General features: G+C 40.8%; 1 protein-coding gene across 1 annotated transcript in view; it reads right to left on the minus strand.

Moving 5' to 3' along the window:
• The window catches only part of SLC44A3 (solute carrier family 44 member 3), a 38,238-nt gene extending 20,800 nt beyond the window's left edge, over positions 1–17,438 (minus strand). Inside the window, exons 1-10 of the mRNA XM_042873986.1 lie at positions 17,371–17,438; positions 17,057–17,164; positions 14,677–14,819; positions 13,941–14,077; positions 12,507–12,600; positions 10,826–10,995; positions 10,328–10,417; positions 9,571–9,695; positions 7,878–8,064; positions 656–821 (exon numbers count right to left, since the gene is read on the minus strand). Coding sequence (XP_042729920.1) covers positions 656–821; positions 7,878–8,064; positions 9,571–9,695; positions 10,328–10,417; positions 10,826–10,995; positions 12,507–12,600; positions 13,941–14,077; positions 14,677–14,819; positions 17,057–17,164; positions 17,371–17,397 — 1,247 coding nt within the window. The 5' untranslated portion in view covers positions 17,398–17,438. The remainder of the gene's footprint in view (positions 1–655; positions 822–7,877; positions 8,065–9,570; positions 9,696–10,327; positions 10,418–10,825; positions 10,996–12,506; positions 12,601–13,940; positions 14,078–14,676; positions 14,820–17,056; positions 17,165–17,370) is intronic.
• Between the last annotated feature and the right edge of the window lie 1,188 nt (positions 17,439–18,626).

Genomic DNA, 18,626 nt, shown 5'->3' on the forward strand with positions numbered 1-18,626 from the left:
ATATTGTATGTGTAAAAACAGGTATAAATTCCAGTAAGTGGGGATTTCCCCTTATTACCGCTACCTTTATGTTCCAGGGCAGTACAAAATTTAAGGAAGTTTGTTTACACATCTCTGAATTCCTAACTGTGCTGTAAAAGCATCTACAGTTATCTGGAAATATCTGCACTGAATGAAAAAAAGCACAGTGGACCAGGAATTTATGCAGTAAGAACAAATGAAAGCCCAGAACAGGGACAAACACTAAGGAAGAAGTCAAGCAGTCTAAGAACACATTAGATGGCTGCAGAGCTATATATTGCTTCTCCATTTGCAGATGATGCAGTCTCCTAAAAAGATGTCAAATTCAGCCTTGTGCCCTATGAATGGCAGTTTCCTCAGACAGATGTTTTCTCATGGCTTGTATCAAGGCTCAGTTTGGCCCAATAACTTTAGAGGTAGAGATGAGTCATATTAATAGCATACCATATTAATAGCAAACCCTATAAAATCGTACTTAAAATCTTGCAACAATCAATACTATTTTATATTACAATATTTATACCCAAGATACCGATATAAATTGCAACCTATTTCAGACTAACTTGCCTGGAAAGAGGCTGAAAGCAAATCCTGGTAAAATCCCAAAACTCCGAGGGGGCAATGCAGCACTTACCTGTTGAAGTAACAAGTAACCACTGCTCCAGCAATTGTCATTTGCTGACAGGCAAGAATGAATTCACTAGTCCAAATAAGGCCAACAAAATGATACCACGCCATGTAGCAAATTCCAGAAAAAGCTCTATATTCCACTTGTCCTTCGGTAGTAGTCTGTGCAGTACCTGGGATTGAGATTATGCCATCATATTAATATAAATCACCAGATACAAACAAAAAATGAACTTCACCCTTTTTCTTAAGCTTTCTTTAACAAGATTATAAGTGCTTCTTATCTATTTTCTCGGACAAAACCAGAGAGCCAAAATTTTAATTGAAATAGAATTTACAAAAATAAAATTTTACAATTTAACATTGTCCAATGTTACTACAGTATTGAGGAACACTGACAAATGCATTCATTCAAGCTAAATACAATTGTTTCTACCTCTACTAATAACATAGAATTCATTCCACGCTGAAAAGACGGCTTTTCACAAAAGGTAGGCATAACTCAGACAACTGAGCAATCAGACCTTTCCCCATGCAATCCAATTTATGCCACTTCACTTTGAAGTCCAGTCAGGGGATAATGGCATTGGAACATTCATTCCTAGTGAAAGGTCACTAGTCCCACCACTCCATTTTTGGGTTTGTTTGCTTGTTTGTTAAGTTTACCAGGCCTTTAATTCATTACCCTTCAAGATCACAGAATAAAATGAGCTCTGGAGGTGAGCAGTTTCCTATTCTAACTGTACAACATAAAGAAAGGGAGACACAGAATTGTCTTTTACTGCTGGAACAGTATTCTAACATCAGTATTGAAGTGCACCATCTTCAAGAATACCACAGACATCAAACTATCTAAAAAGTGGTTAATTCCACCTTTTATTTTTGTACAATAAAAGAGTGCATACTCAATAATATCTAGAAGTAGAAACAGTAAGGGTTTGGTTTTCATCATCAGGTTTAGACAAGCTTTACAAGCCTTCAGAATCTAAGTCCATTTGCCTGTAAATTACAAAAATACGAATCCACCCCACAGTTGCTTTGCAAAATTATCTTCAAGTGCTTCAAAAGGATCAAAAAACGCTACCTGGCTGTATAATTGTTATTATATGGTCTGCTTAAAAAAAAAAACTTGAATTACTTAGCTTCAACAACATTAGCAAAATAAACCCATCTATCCTAGATTTTCTGAGAAGAAATATTTGCTATTGAAGGACAAAAATAATTAAAAAAAAAAAAGAATAAATCTATGAATGGATTTATAGCCTAGAAGCTAAGCATTCTTCCCAGAGCTAAGCCAATCTTATTCTCAGCACTCTGGAAATCAAGACTTGCATCCATCAACATGCTATAGTGGGCCTCCAGGAGGAGCTTGTAGGTACTGTACCAGACTTGGTCATCAAGGCAACCTTTGCTGAAGGGCAATCAGACATTTTTTATTTTCTGAAAAGTTATCAGTTTTAACTTGCTTAGTAAATCCTTCACAGTGATGTAAAGTTGGTCACTCATAGAAATAGCACTGCTTCTATTATACTCAAATGTATTTTAAGACTCTGAAATGCAAGATACTTGCTGTGAAGAAGCTAATTCTCTTAGTAAGATCTCCTACCACACACTTCCAGCCATTCCTCCACATCCCTTGCCACCTCGTTTTTAAGTTTGGACCCAAAGTTGTTTTTCCTTTTTAGACACGAATTTTTGAGGACAGATTCATCTACTTCAGTACAATAAAATAACTATGTGTTATATCATTTCTTGTCCTGAATTCAAGGGGGCTTTCATCTCCATTTCTTCCTCCGGGGATTCTAGACTGCTGTTTTCCTGCAGCCAGAGCCTGCCCTCAACATGCTCATTAACCACAGCCTATAGTCCTTCCTTAGGAACTTGGGCAAATGCTAGGTCGGCACTGCACAAGAAGATCTCCCACCTTTCCGTTTCTGTGCAGAGACATTATGCCATTTGGTAACAGAATTAACCATGCTTTCCACCATGCAATTCACCTGAGTATTTCTTTCACCAAGGAGGCACATTTCAGGTTTTGCATCTCTAGCTTTGTCATGACGATTGACAACAATCTGTATTGTAAACTACTTCCTTTTGCTTTTTAACAGCTTTCTAAAATAAGCAACTGTAGTACAAGCAGCAATGGTTTTGTCCTTTATGACCAGCCTGAGACGAGAGCACGTACAGAACTGTACTGCACTGCACAGAAATCAGGCACATCCACCTGTGAATTCAACATTACCACTGCTGTTTAGCTGAGGTGAACTAGTTTTGTAACCTCACAAAATTTATCAGTGCAAACATCTGTCTGATACCCCTTCTGATGTACTGTTCTGATGTGGCCCAATACATAACAGTGCTGGCAAGAGAATTACAATGCTATTGTAACATATTGTAAAATACAATGTTATTTGTCATATGTCACTCCTGGTAGCATGGATAAACTTCAAAAGATAGAATAGATACCATGCTGACAAAAGCATCTTTCTCATCACTTCACTGTGATCTGTTTGTGCAAGCTAAACCTTCCCAACAAAGCCGTGAAAGACAGTTTTCATTTGTCAGCAGAATATTTTTCCTCCAATAAGAGGAAAATAATCCTCCAATAAGAGGAAAATAATCATAGCAAAGTGTGCCAAAAAACAATCTTTCTGATGTACCACGCACTCTTAGTGGTGATGCTAAGTCAGTAAAGAATGTAAAGAACTGAGGACCTTCCAGATGAAACACCAAATCTGAAACCTCTGATCAGTACAAGTGCTGATCTGCTGCAAATACTTCAAAGCAGTGCTGTTAACAACGCAAACAGCTGTAAGTATTTGCAGCAGCATTCAGAACAGTTTCCCCCCCTGACTCAGCAGCCCAGTGCTGTGCCACCATGTCAGTCAGCACAGCAATGCCACAATAAAGTCAGCGCATGCACAGCGCCACCAGCTGCACTCCGGTCCTTTAAGACTTATGTTAGATGCTCTTATTTGGCAACAGCTGCTGCAAGTTCTTGCTGATGCCTGGAGCACCAAGCTGCTTCCAGGGATGAAAATTCCTGGGAAGTCCAGTTTAGCAGTTTCCTTATCAGAAATAAAGAACCACTGCCCAGAAAATACTGAGAGCTTGTTTATCAGTTCCTGTTAACATGAAAATACAACATGAACTTCCCACTGCTAAGCGAGGAAAGATTCTGGCAGCATACACTGCATCTTCATATGTCCTCCAACAGAGTTTATTGTGTTCTTCTATTTAGTTTTTTCCCATGTAGTGTTATTTATAGCTAAGCTAGTCAACTGTAATTGGAAAGTCAAGGATCCTGCAGGAAATAAGTCCTCATTGTTGGTTTAGCTACTGAAAAACTTGATACAACAGTTCTATTGCTCCACTGCCTATAGCATGCACCTTCACAACAGGAAAACCTTATGCTGCCTTCTCATCCTACATTATGCGCACAGTATTTATGCCTTGTGGACTCCACAGCTCCTGCACACCAGGAAGCTGAAAGACATGTATTGCTGTGCCAGACAGTCAGATCTGCAGTGAAATACACCACAAACTCACAAACAATAAGACTTAATAACCCTAAGATCTATCAGCTTTTCTAAAGCACAGATGAATTCCATTCCTACCCTGCTAATGGTTCTAACTGGTGCCACTGTTTGCACTGTCTCCAGTCTCATGGAGTCTGGCATTTCTCCTAGATTTCCAGGTCTGGAATTCACTTGCTCTCTGCTGCTCTTACAGATTCTGAATTACTGAGGTACTTAAACAAGTGCCTACTTTAAAATGCATAAGTAGTCCCACTGATTTTAATAGGCTTATCCATGTGTTTCAAGTAAGTCATGTGCACAAGTACCTTTCTAAGAAACGTCTATTATAGTTCCCAAGAAGGCTGTTTCTGCTCACAGTTACATTAACTGTTGGAGAAGATATAAATAAGGGCCTGTGTGGTGGTATAAAGATAGGTGCATCACAGCTGAAGCAAAGAGCAGGTGCTCCAGAGCTGTAAGATGTAGAGATGCTTTACATATTACATAACTAGCAAAGGTTCAAGGAAAATGTTAAGAACAGGTGCAGCACAGCAGCAAGCCGAATTCATTTGCCCATTTCATTGTATTAGACTAAAGACTATTAGACTAAATGTCTTCATAAACATTTCAGTTTCTCAGCTTTCTTAATATATCTGCATTTCAAACCGAGCCTCAGAAAACACATTAATGAAAAGCTGAAGTGTCAGAAATGAGACAAAAACAGCTATATTTTACAAAGTAATGCTTGCTAAGCAGCTATCTGTCAACAGAAAACAATTGTTCCAAGAGAGCAGATCTTGGGAGAACTTCAGAAAAGTACTCTCAGCTGATGTAAGAAGCCCACAAAACTCAAAACTCAAAAAAAAAAAAAAAAAAAAAAAACACACCAAACCCAAACAATAGAGGAAATATCTTCCACCTCCAGGGTGATTAGAGAAAACCAGTATAAAATACAAAGCTGCTCAGCCATCACCATGTTATTAATCAAACAGCACTATATATGTTCAGTTATCCTCATCTTGAGCTACAAACAAAATCTAAGCTGTGGTTTATTGGATACAGCGTGGGACAGAACAACTGTCATATTTCTGTCACCTACTTTCTTCAAAACCCCTCAAATCTGTGGGACAGATAAAACAATCTTTCATCATCCCCCCCAGATCATTAAAAGGCTAAAATTGCCTTTGTTGTCTTCAAGCTCCCTTCAAGAGTTACTCTGCAATCAGAGCTGCTGTAAACAACCGAAGAGATTGAGAACAAACCTTTCTCACACAACTTTATCGGCACCTAGCGGGCACCAGGGCTGCTGCAGGGCATTGACACGCCATTTATACAGAGATCTCAGCGCTCTGACTTTGCCAAGAACTCAGCTTAACACCTGTTGGGTAACAACAGCCACCATTTCACACAGAAAGCAAAATAAAAAGCTCAATTACAAACACGAATGATAAAACGAATGGCATCAAGCTTTAATCAGAAATATCAGTTGAACACGTGAAGTTGCATTTTTCTACCCACATTCATCCTTAGGCTGTAACTTTGAACTGATGTGGGTTATTTATCAAATGCACATTTCCTTCTAAATATCAACACCCTATTTGTTAATAAAAAATTCTTAAAGAATCAACACCCCCACTAAGAACTTCCTGAGGGAAAACCTCGGTCAAAACACATGTTTTACAAGACTCCCCATGTGAGAAATACATACTGATAATTAAGATAATTAAGCCTGGAAACAACCTTCTCTTTCATGCTGAACCTGCAACAAATAGATTCTCCGAAAACTCAGAGCATGCTAGCAATTCACCACCACTCTACAGTGCAGCAACATTATGATGCAGCCTTCTGTACTACCTTATGTGTATCACTCTCTGGAAACCTCAGCATCCCTGCTGTGATTGGGAAAGAAAAAAAAGTGAAACGCCTCTGAGCCTGGAGAGCTCTGCTGCACTCTGCATAATACAGCCGGTCTAAAACTTTGAATCCTACTCCCCAAGCCAGCAGAAAAAAAGAGTTGAGTAGAACTGTCTAGCACAAAGTATACACTCAATAAGGGAAAATGGCACAACACGGAAAAATCATAAAAAGCCTCCAAAAGGTAATTTTCACTGGGATTTATTTCCCTGCAAAGACATGGAATCTGCAACTCACTGCTTTCCTGCAAATCTGTAAAAGCATCTAAGGAAGCATCTGATTTGTTCCCCATTCAGCACTTATCACCACGAGCTAAAACATTTCTATTCTTTTCATGATTGCCACATCTCAATATGACAGATTCAGTTGGTACAGTCTAAATTTATGTTCAACAGAGGCAAGCTTCACATCCTTATATGCGCTTATTTAGAATAAGTGTGAATATTCTTACGGGAAAGGTGTCAGTTCAGCTTGAAGTCTAACATGTAGTATGTTCTCTAATAGTACTTGTTAATTATATATTTAGCAAATCCGCTTGTTAGAATTCATTTTGTTTTTACCTGCATAGCTCACCAGAAAACTGAAGGAAAATGAATTCTGCTCTAGCCTAAGCAGCAGGTGACTGACACACAGTGCAGAGAGATGATGTCTCTGGCTGCAAGTGAAGTGGGTGTGAGGGAAAGTGCCATGGGACAGGAGTGAGGTCTGTGCCCCATAGTGACAGGAATACTACCAGTTTTGCAAAAGGTCTTCATCTACAGAAAAGCTGGAGGCTTTTCTGGCCAGGACCACAGGCTCAAGGAGTGGTAGAATTACAAGACAAAATAATCAGACTTCAGCATCAGAATGTTTGGCTGCATTTGTTTCTCCACGCAAGAATTGCCATGAAGATTCAGAGGAAAACAAACTCATGAATAAGTAAAGCTTCTAGACGAACAGCTGTCTCTACCTGCATCAGTTCTCAACAAATTCTAATCCAGAGGACAACTGACTCTTAGCAGTAGGTACAGAAATTCAAAATGAAAATAAAACTAACACCCAAATCACAATGCTTCCTATGGACAAAAGCTGACATCTGCATGAAGAATTATCCCCAGAGTTGCACACAACCAGCCTAGCTTTCTTCCTTCAGATGACGTTCAAAGGGACATCCTTCCCCTCCCTCACAGTGATGCTTGGCCAAGGGACAGCAACCAAGTTGCCCATTGTCCAATCAGTGACAGATCTGATAGCAGTTTGTCTGTTAGTTATATTATGCTCATAATCTGCTCTTCTTACAGATCCTTCATAAAGAATTGACTTTCTCTATAGAGCACCTCCTCTACAATCTCAAGAGTGTCTAGATCGATCCAGATACTATTGTACCAGTCTAAATAATTACAGCGGTTGTCAATAAGGTACTGCTCACAGAGCACTGCCTCCATGACAATTGAACATTGTTTATAGTCAGAGGAGATGAACAGGAAGGAGGACACAACATTCGGTGCAGTTACAAAATGAGAATATGACTTTCTTCATTTAAATACGTCAAACATATACACATATCCATCATGATTTGATCAGAAGCTAAGTAACTGAGAAAGAAAACAACTAAAGCCCACATCTAAGAGCAAAAATCCTCTCTTCTGTAGTGCTGTGACTCACAGAACTTTAGCAATGACTTCAGCAAGAGAAAGAGGGAAGGGAAGGGTAACAGCTGTATAACAAGGCTAGCCCACATAAGACCAGAGGGTCCCATACTTAGGAATTGAACTCAGGAAACAGCATTCATAAGAAAGAAGCAAAGCATACACTTACCTGCAGTTCCTAAGCTAAGCAGCACAGCAACCCAAAATACCCAGAAGATGATCAGAATCAGAAAGGTCCAAAGCGGCTGGAACAGAAGGAAAGGGATTCTGCCAATTATTTTACCAACAATCTGAAAGAGTTGTACGGTGCACTGAAGCCTTTTTCTTAGCACAAGTATAAGGCAAAGCAGAACAACCTGTTAGAGAAAATAAATAATTATTAGTTGCTTTTTTTTTTCCCCTCAAAAAAATTATGAAAAGTTGTCAAGTGCAGGTCCAGGGGATATGGCTTCCACAAAGACATGACAGCAAAGCATTTTTCACAAACACTGTGTGCTGGAAATGCTTCCTAAGACACTGCCTATATTCTCAAGGAGCCTGTGAATTAAAATCTTTGATTTCACAAAATTAACTTTATAAAAGCATTACTACTTAAAATAAAATGGAACTCATAAATCTGTAACTCATGCAGTGGAAACAATCTATTTTTCTTTACAGCAACAAACACAGAGCTATGTTAGCCACAGCATACTGCTTTCATATATCCTGTATGTCATGAACATGTAAACTTCCTTCTACTCCAGTCAGCTTACTGCTGCTCACAGTGGTAGGAGTAGCCAAACCAAATTGGCTGGGTATATACGGAGGCAAAGCAGATGTAACATGAAACCTCATTTAAAAAATCTTTCTTCCCAAAGCAAAAACCAACCAACCACCACCACCAAGATGCAAAAAATTCACAACCTCACGATCTTTTTTGTATTTGACAGCTATGAACAGCATTAAAAAAAAAAAAAAAAAAAAAAAGGCTGGAATTTATAGAATAACAAATGCAACCAGTGGCAGCTGGTTGGTTTACCACCAGTTTTCTCGCCTGCTCTGCGAAGAGCAGCCTCAGCAGTAGATGTTCCACAAGTCCTACAACCCACATGAAACCCTTCCTACTCTTTTATTAACAACAGTTAGAAGGTCATTGTTGATAACTTACAGAGAATATGAAAAAATCTGATCTATAACATTTTTATTTTCACCCATCAAGCGTCAGACAGTTCACATCCAATGACTCCCAACCTACGGATCCTAATCTGCTTTAAGAAAACAGAGATGCCATCTTTTTGACAAACATTTCACAAACTACAGACTGTACACTCAGACTGAGCAATGACTCCTTTTACACCGCATCACAATGAGAAACTCTTCAAAAGTTGCAAGACAGATTCAGGTTTTCTGTTGAAAAACAAGGGAAATGAGAGAAAAGCAGAATTTCACCCTGTGGTGTGAGGCAGAGGCACTGCTGCCTGTGCTCTGCCTGCCCCTCCCATTGTGTAACAAAGCCACTCCTCTCTTCAACTGTCAGGGTGGGCTGAATGTACAGGTTGTGCTCACCAGGAGCCAGTGCCTCTCTGCTCACCCATGATTCTCCTAGCTAGCTGATGCACAGCGCAACAGGGATGGAACACAACCGCATTTCTACAAAACTGATGACAATACTGTTTATACAGAGCTGAAGCGTGGCAGAGCCCAGAGCAGATCAATGAGCTTCATAATGAAGATACAAAACTACATAAAAGACTATAAGCAAATATTGATTCTGCTTTTCAAATCTGAAAGAAATACGGGATTATTCTTATTGTCGCAAAACCATGGCAGTTCAAGTTTTCAAGCCACAGCCCAATCACTGCTTGCAGTAAAATACTACTTACTGTAACTGCTGTAGAAAAGATGGCATATCCAAACAGAAATTTTACATTCTCCTTTTCTGTTTCCAGTTCAGTGCTGGGATCATTCCTGTAGTCGTAGTAGAGCCACCAGAGGACACCCGAGACAACTGCAACAAACAAGCAGCATGAAGGCAGGCAGCACCTCCCCAGGCTGCCTCCCCACACCCTCTGCCCACCCCCAGCTCTGATCAGGAGCTATCATGTAAGAAAGGCACAATGTCAGTGATCACAGAGAAAATTCACATCATGGTCTCTTAGACTGAAGTACAAGCCCAACAGATGATTCGGTTCACTTGCAGCTATTCTAAAACTCAGACATGTAATTTTGTTGAGGAAATAAGAAGCTGCTACAGAATGGCAAGCTTTAACTGGACACACTCCCACAGTTCTTCCTTTCCATAGCAGACAATGTAAAACTTCACAACACTTTCTTGTGAAACAGCAGTATTTCCATAGCTGCATGCAACAGCCAAAAGAAATGTCATTTCCAGACATCTATAAATGATTAAAACTGATAACCATCCCAACACTCAGCAGCTAGAACAGTATGCCAGATGCTGGCACCCCAAAGCAGGCAGCACTCTGCTTGGAAATGGCTGTGGTTACGAAGGATGGCCTCCAAGAAAGGGACAGCTGTTTGTTCAGCTGCCTCTCCATCAGTTCAGTGAGATGGCCCCATTTAGTGCATGCTAAAAGGTAAACTTATATAAGGTATAGCTTACATAAAAGGTATACTTACATAACAACCCAAACACAACCAGTGCAATCAAAGTATGGACCAGAAGCGTCCGAATGAATCTGAAGGTCAAAACCACTATAAAAGAGAAAGCTGAAAAATACACAAAGTAAGTTTATTATGAGTGTCACCACCCATTTAACTTAACTCTTTACTTACTTTATAGGTAAGCTTAACGTTCTATTAGAATTTCAAGCTTTTACTTTTAAGAGGGATATGAAAGTTAAAAATCAAAACATTAATGTTAATGGCGTTATTCTTTTTATCAATGGCTTCTCAGTCCCTTGAAAAGACATACCACATGTGTACTTTAGTCTATTACATTAATCATAACAAAAAACCCAATTCTTTCTTGAGAATGAATCTATCCAGAAAAATCTGAAGATCAATATATTAAATTAAATAATAAAAAACTAACAAAAGCATTTTGAACTTCACATTTTAATTGAATATTACTATTCACTTTCTATTTACAACCTCATTTTTTATTTGCAACCTTACCTAGTGCAAGAACACTCAGTCCTATCACAGTATCTCTTCCTGCCAATATTCCACTCAGAATTCGGTGAAAAACATCCATTTCATTAACCATATTTATTAAGACAGATGCATATTTGGAATAGCATTCAACATGTTGTGGAACACACCGATTAAATAATGGAAAAGATTTACTGGAAGGTTAAAAACAAAGATAGAGAAAAAGGATTTCATTACTGGACAAACATTTTCAAACCCACAGAGATTTGAGACCTCTGCAGCACCCCAGCAGCACCCTCAGCACAGTGCTGCAGCAGCTGATAGCCACCGTCTTCAGCCCACCAGTCCCCCTCCCTGCCTCCAACATACACACGGAGTCTGACCCAGCAGGACAGGGCTCTGGGCACAGGAGCAGTCTCTTACAAATGCTCAGGCAGTGGTGTCATTTTTCATCTGCAAAATAAACTCTTGGTGGCACCATGCCTGCAGTGCTGGGTGAGAACATCAATTCAAGACCAACAAGGGGAAAAAAGTGGATTACTATCTCACTCACCATCAGCACATAGTTCCTATTCTATTCTAGCCTGGCTTCACTCATTCTGATCCCGTATCTTTACATAAAATCTTAACTCATGAGAGCATGGCTGTAAACTTCATTGTAATTCTAAACTGAACATTTCATATCATTTTGAGGATATTTAAATATTCTAAAACCTGCTCCAAAACAGTGCTTGTAAGGTACATGTAACACCACCAGATATCTACATATAAAACTGTTTGCTTCTTCCAGCTAGCTTATTGAATATATTCATTGTTCCACTCCGGCAAGGCTGCACTGCAAAGACACATTCATAACTAAGTGGAGAGGTTTGTTCATCAACACATTAAAACTTCTCTGACTAGCTTTGCTTCTACGATGAAATACTACTGTGCAACATGAATATGCTGAGTTCCTTGCCTAATAAGAAAAGGCCTAAAAAGTCAAATATGCCAAATATGCCACATTTTTCATCAGTTTGCATGTCTTCCTTTGACCACTGTGATGGTAACAGCTTCATGTGTCCCCTGCTCCCTCCTGGTGTTTCACCTTCTATTTTCTCATTGGAGCAGTAGATGACTTAGCTCTGCAAACATGGAGATTCCAATTCTTTATTGTATTTTCATAAAGTGGAATTTTAAATAGTGGTTTTAAGGATTTTGACTCACTAACTCATAATAAATAAAAATATACAACTAAGTCAATATATCCACACTTAACATGCTGGAAAATATTAGACCTTGCTGTCCACAGACCTCTGTGCTTCAAGCCAGCTGGCCACGAAATAACTCTTACAAGTAATTTCTGGGTTCAGGATAATAACAGAGGTCTGAGAGCACAGCTCCTTTTCTTAGCACTGAGGGAGAGAGCAAAAATTTTGTGCAGAAAATAAGTCACTTCTGATGTGGAGTGCTCTGCCCCTGATTTGGAGAGAAAACATCTCTAAACGGTAGAGGAACAGAGAGAATGCAGTCCTTGCTCATTTCAGGACAGGACACAGGCGTGTTCTCAGGCACACACAGAAACCCATAAAGATACAGGTACAAAAATAAACAATGTACAATCATTCTGATTTTACATGGCGTCATCTACAGAATGTGAGGAACTAAGAATCCTTAATAAGCTATGCAGACATCAGGGTGTTGTAAAGCATCCAGTACTTCTTACCTTGGTGGAACGGGCAGCGTGGGACATAGCTCAGCTGCCTTTGGATGTAACGTGTAACTGGAAATGCTCAGGTTGTAAACACAAAGACAAGAACCTAAGAAATAAAAGAAATGGAAAATTAATATTAGTTACAGTTCTGGAGAAAAACACTCTAAGTTTTGTTTACACTTCTGCTTTGATCCCTTAGCAGGCCACATTCATCACTGATATTCCAGTAGGAACATAAAATAAATTAGCTACCAGGTAAACCTATAGCAACATCTATGGGATCTTCTGTCTTCTAGACTTAACTGTAACTACCATTCACTGACCTTCATGAAGGATGAGCACATTGTTTGTTCCATGGTACAACACTTCTCTGAACCTTTATTCCTTAAGACAACACAAAAACCTGAACTGACACACAGCACAATGGAATAGGGCCCTCATAATTTAGAGCAGAATATGTATCTATCCAGAAGCTTAACATTTCCTACTCTCTGGACTGAACAGTGCCAGGTACTGTGCTAACAATACTCTGCTCCATTACGTCACGCTGCTAGGAAAGAAATGCTGTCTGCATTCAAGCTATTCAAAATGCAATACTGCCCTCTCCCTTGACATAAACATGCAAGCAGTTTTAGCACACGGATGGAACTTCATGCAATTTTATTCAGTTGCACTGAAACTACTTATATATCACAGGGGTTTAGGGCTTTCTGTACATAACTAAATAATGACAAAGTATCCTAAAAAGAAATTAAAACAAATGTTGCCAGTTTAAATAGAAACTCTTGTCAAAACATTCAACAAAATGAAAAATAATGGACATCCAGTAAAAAGAGCCACAGCTATCTGTATGGACTGCAGTTTACAGGTATACTATGGAATAAGGGCTAGGCCACAGGTTACTTCATTTATCTGTTGGAAATGAACAAACTGGAGCTGTCTCCTTCGCACAGCAGCTACTCCTAACATTGTATTCATCTTCAATGGCAGAATAAAAAAAAGTCCTACGCAGAATACTAAACTTTGGGCTCTGATGTCAAAATGGATAACACTGCCAGTACATCTCCGGAATTAGTAATTCTACTACAGCTTTAATCAAATTGAAAAGAACCAGTTAGACAAGTTTCTCAAATAGCACATGAGCTCTGTTCACCCACTGCCACCTTCAGCAGCCAGCTTTCTGCTGGATAACCTCAGACTTGTCCAGGAATGAATCAACAATTTTTCAATCTGCATAAGAGAGCTGTACCATATCTAGAAACTATTGTAAATTGTAATGGCTTTGAAATAAAGCAGAGATGGGGGTTTATTTTTGGTTGCTATGGACTGTTCAGGAAACTGACGGTCAGAAATGACTCCCTAGTGTAGCAAACATAAGAATAATAAAGTGAAAGTTTCTCAACTGTTCTACAGATACATTAGATACTCATATTCCCTGTTGCACACCATTGTTCCTTGCAAAACTCTGGAGGTCTTCCAAAGACTTGAGCTGCTCTTGTGGACAACTAGACACGCACAAGGAAACTGAACTGATTTTGAGGCTTTGCATTTCCGGGCTGCATGAATTCAGAAAGAACACATACCTGGAAAGACAGAAAGATCCTTGTTTCAAAAAACAAGCCTCCTGGTTTTCATAGGTTTAAATTCTGAGCCTTCTTTCCATCTTTTTAAAGTGCTATAAAGCAAATGAAACTTTTTCCACTTACAATGAAACAAATGGATTTTGAAGCCAAAAGTTAAGAAGCAATTTGAGAACATGCTCTATTTTTGAACTTCATTTCTTTAATGGGATCAGAAGCTACCAAGGTGGGTGCCCCTCTACAAGCATTAGTTCTCTTGCATGGAATTTTCCAGAATGACAGATAGCCTCAACATTTAACTTCCATAAATACAAAGATTTGTCCACACTGTCCAACAATTGCTGGTTTGGCAGAAGTCCTAACATCCTACTTAAGAAGAAATCATCACAAAGCAGAACAACGTCATGCACGCATTTTCAAATTCCGCCTTAAATTTTCACTTTGCTCACTGTTTTGCACCATTCCCACACCATTTTATTTGCCTTTTAGTTGAAGTATGCACATACATATGCATGTGATTGACAGCTAGATGATGTATATTCCTGAAGGTAGGTGCAGTGAAAGAACGGTACCTTTCATTAGACATTATCTGAGGTACTTACTTTTTATTAGTCATGTCCTTTCCAGAAAGAGGCACCCCTTTTACAGGAACATTCTTCCTACCACATATGTTCCCAAAGCTGTCATATCCAAGCACAAGTCTTTCTGCAGCACCAGCCATCACAGCGTAGCCAGTTACAAACATCTATAAAAACAGGTTTTTCCATGTGAAATCATGCTATGACAGCTTTTCTCTCCCAATGAATAAATATTCCTTTCAACTTGACTATTTTTGTCTTGTGAACACAAATCATTAAATCTAAAATTCACCCCTCTGCACAAGGCCAGAGCAAGTCACAAGCACAAGTTCAGCCCTACTGTCTCCTTAGACTTCCTTCTTGTCTTCCACAAAGCACCCCAAATAATTTAGCAGTATATCACAGAAGAAAAAAGACAGGATCAGATTCAAATACTTAGAAAGCAGCTGTAAAGTACTAAACCCCACTTCTGCCAAAGCTTCTGTGTGTTACTGGGCAAGGTCACTCAGGAAGCAACTTCTCCTATGCAGCCACTGCTTCTCAATTTTCAGAGCGCCCCTCAAACCACACATGCACAACACATCTGCTGAAATACTGAATTTAACCAAAGGCATACTTAAAAAGCAAGTATAGTTAAAATGCAGATTAGCTGAAATTTCAGGAATATGTATTCTTGACTGCATTTGAAAAACCTCAAGAGAGCCACATTGTGGACCTGGCTGTTACTGCACTGAGCTTTTAGACACTGTTCTACCAAAGCCCCAGCACCAAAGGTGAGCTCCAAGTAAACCTAAGAGGCAGCATCCCTGCTGGCTGAGCTGCAGCAACACTTACTTGGTCAGCACAAGACACTCTGCCTAGGAACGCAGCATAAACTGCCCAAGTAATCAGGGCCAAAACAGCCTTTTAAAGCCAAGAAGCAGTAATTCTTCTGTGAAGCCAGTAAAGTCTTGAGCACTTTTCCCCACAGCTTATTTATAGCACTCCACCCATTGGAGAACTTGGTGATTTAATCATCCCCTCTGTCCCACGGAGAGCAAACCACATTTCGCATATACCAAGGACAAAGCTCTTGGCTCGGTGGCTACATGCAAATTGCTGGCAGCTGCAAGTCTTCTCAGCCCACATTAACCACCACCACCCTGCACAGAGCAGCTGAATATTAGCTGTTCTGGAGAGAGGTTTTACGTATCAGATCCAGCACAACAGCTTTACTAATTAAGGTCTGTACCTTTGTTATTCTACTTTTAACTTGTGTCTAAAGATAGTACCTAGGCAAAAACTGAGTCTCATACATGAGTAAGTATGTACTTCCTCGGTCCTCAACGTATTCTCATCTGTGCCTGTGTTTACAGTGTAATTATTCAAATAATGCTATTTATAATTATGTTTGCACATTGACACTGTCTTAACATGATGATTTTTACAGTGATGCCATCGTTAAAGCTGACGTACTACTTGTGCATGTGATTCCAGTTATAATAAATTATTTTCAGATCCTATTTATTTACATAGAAAAAATGTTGAAAATCAAATAGTTTTCAAAGGAAAAAAAGAGCTGACACTGTAACTCTACTTAAATGGACTTTAAAAAAAAAAATCTGACAAACCTTCTAAAGAGGGAAGTTGCATGTCTACTGCCATCAGTATGGCAAACACTGTGTGCATGTATTATTTTTAAGTGCAGAAAGCTGGATAGCAACCATAAATATTCCAAGTAAGAGATGGCTGAGTGACTGCTGGGAGGCGTGTCCATCTCCACGCACCAGCAATACACACTTACACAGAACCACTCACGTGGTTTCACTTCTTTTCCACTGTGGGAAGAAATCAGTGTCACCTTTTTCATGTAATCTTTAAAAACTCCCAACAAACAAAAGAAAACAAAGCTATCTATGCACTAAATCTATTTCACAGAAACTGAGCAATAAGAACATTCAGAGAAAACACAAATCCAGAATCCTTGCCCCAGTTGCAAAATTCAGCTTACACAGAGCTCAGGATGCACATATATCCTTCTGCATTAGCTTCCATCAAGAGCTCTTAGGAATTCAATCCAAAACTGATCAATAGCATATTCATTCCTCAGTAGGCTCAGAGATGTCATGAAAATCTTTCATGCTTACAAGCACAAAACCTGCTCCTAAAAAACCTGCACGCTGTCCTGGGCACAGGACAGATAGCGAACTGATTCACCAGAAGAGAGACACGGCGCAAGAGAAAGACTGCACAGAGTTAGATAAGAAGTAATCAGAGTCCAAACAGAGCCCGAACTCGTTCTCGCAAGGAAGCTCCCACTCATCAGCCCTGCCCGCACCTGAGCGGCTCGTTACGGCGCAGCCCGGCCCCACACCGCGCCCCGCGCCGTCCGCGAACTGCGTCTCCCAGGGAAACGCACGCTTACCAAACCGGCCCAGAAAAGGAAGAAGAGGAGCAGCCAGAAAGGGTCTGTGCACTTTCTAGAAATGACCGGTCTCCATTCCCTTAGTTCAGAAACACGATCTCCAGATTCCTAAAATGAAAGAAAAACAAACGAAACACCTGTGAAAGCGAAGTTTCGAACGTCACAGATTTTCTGCAAGCGCAGCCCTGCAGTCACTGCCAGACGCCCGCTAGCTCCCCGGCCCCAGGAGCGGGGCCGCTCGGCAGCTCTTTGCCCCCGACCCCGAGGCCCAGTCCCCCTCACCAGCCACTCCCCTCCGGCCGGCCGCGACTCACCTGCCGCCGCTCCGCTCGCAGCGCCATGTTCCCTGCCGCCCGGCTGCGTGGCGCCGGGTCCCGGTGGGCAGCCGACGCGGCGGCGACGGGCGCTCGCTAGGGGACGGCTCGACGGGCCGCGGGGCCGGGCCCGCCGGGAGGAGCGCCCCGGCCGGGCAGCGGCACCTCGGGTAGCTCCTCCCGCCGCCGCGGATGGGCGCCGCCGCCCCGTCCCGCCGCAGCCGCGCGGGCGGCATCTTCTCTCGCCGTGGCACGAGTGCGGCTCGGTCCGAAGGGCGCGCGGCGGAAGCGCGGGCGGAGCTCGGAGCTGCGGGATGGGGCTGAGCTGCTGCGGGCGGCGGGAGCGGCCGTGCTGAGCGGGGCTCGGGGAGCCGTCCGCGGCGTGTGCGCGTGAGCTGCGTCCGCACCCTGAAAGAGATGAAAGTTTGCGATCGATGTAAAATAGACAAAGCCGATATTGCACGTTGAGTAGACGGTGAAGGTGCGTCGTTGCTTCCCGACCGCGTTGGTCAGCTGAAAAATGTGTTCTCCCACGAACAGAAAATCAGCAATTGCAAGAAAATGGAATTAAATTGGAGCAGTTCTGAAGAGCTGTCGAAGAATTGATGTGTCTGGTACAGAAGTCAGAACGCAGGGCTGCCTTTGCCCAGAAAAAAGAAGACTGCACTGCTGGGGTGAAAATGCAGAATGAAATGGTGGCGGCAAAGTGGCGCTGATGGAAGTGCCAATACCAGGAACAGGTAGCGATTGATTGCTCGGTTGTTTAAAGAATAGACCTGTGCCGCAGAGCGTTGCAGGCTCCTTCTAAGCTAACTGGAAATAAATACATTTCCATAAAATAAGTTAACCTGTGCAGTGTCTCTTAAATTCACTTTTACTGATTTAACAGAGCTCAGTACAATCCAGATTTATATTTTAAAACATCATGTAAAGGTTTCTTAAAACCCTGCTCTGCAAAGGATTTCCAAACCTCTCAATTTCCAGCCAGCTCATGGCCCTTGTCTTTATCTGCATTGTACCTTTTAATGTTCACTGTTCATCACTTTGTACAGTTTTCATAATTTGTGTGAAACTTTGAATAAAATATTAACATGTAATGATACTGCGTTGCAAAAGTAATTTTCTGGCTGTAGATTCTCAGTGGACAAATATTCCTTCACTTTGCACTGCTGCACTTTAAAAAGAAATGAAAAAAAGAAGGCATTTTCCCTCAAAATGCAAATGTGAAAGTTATGTGAAGCTCTTTTTTTTTCTGG

The sequence above is a fragment of the Lagopus leucura genome, unplaced genomic scaffold (genome assembly GCF_019238085.1).
Source record: "Lagopus leucura isolate 7727_CA_CO unplaced genomic scaffold, USGS_WTPT01 Super-Scaffold_100009, whole genome shotgun sequence".
Taxonomy (NCBI): domain Eukaryota; kingdom Metazoa; phylum Chordata; class Aves; order Galliformes; family Phasianidae; genus Lagopus; species Lagopus leucura.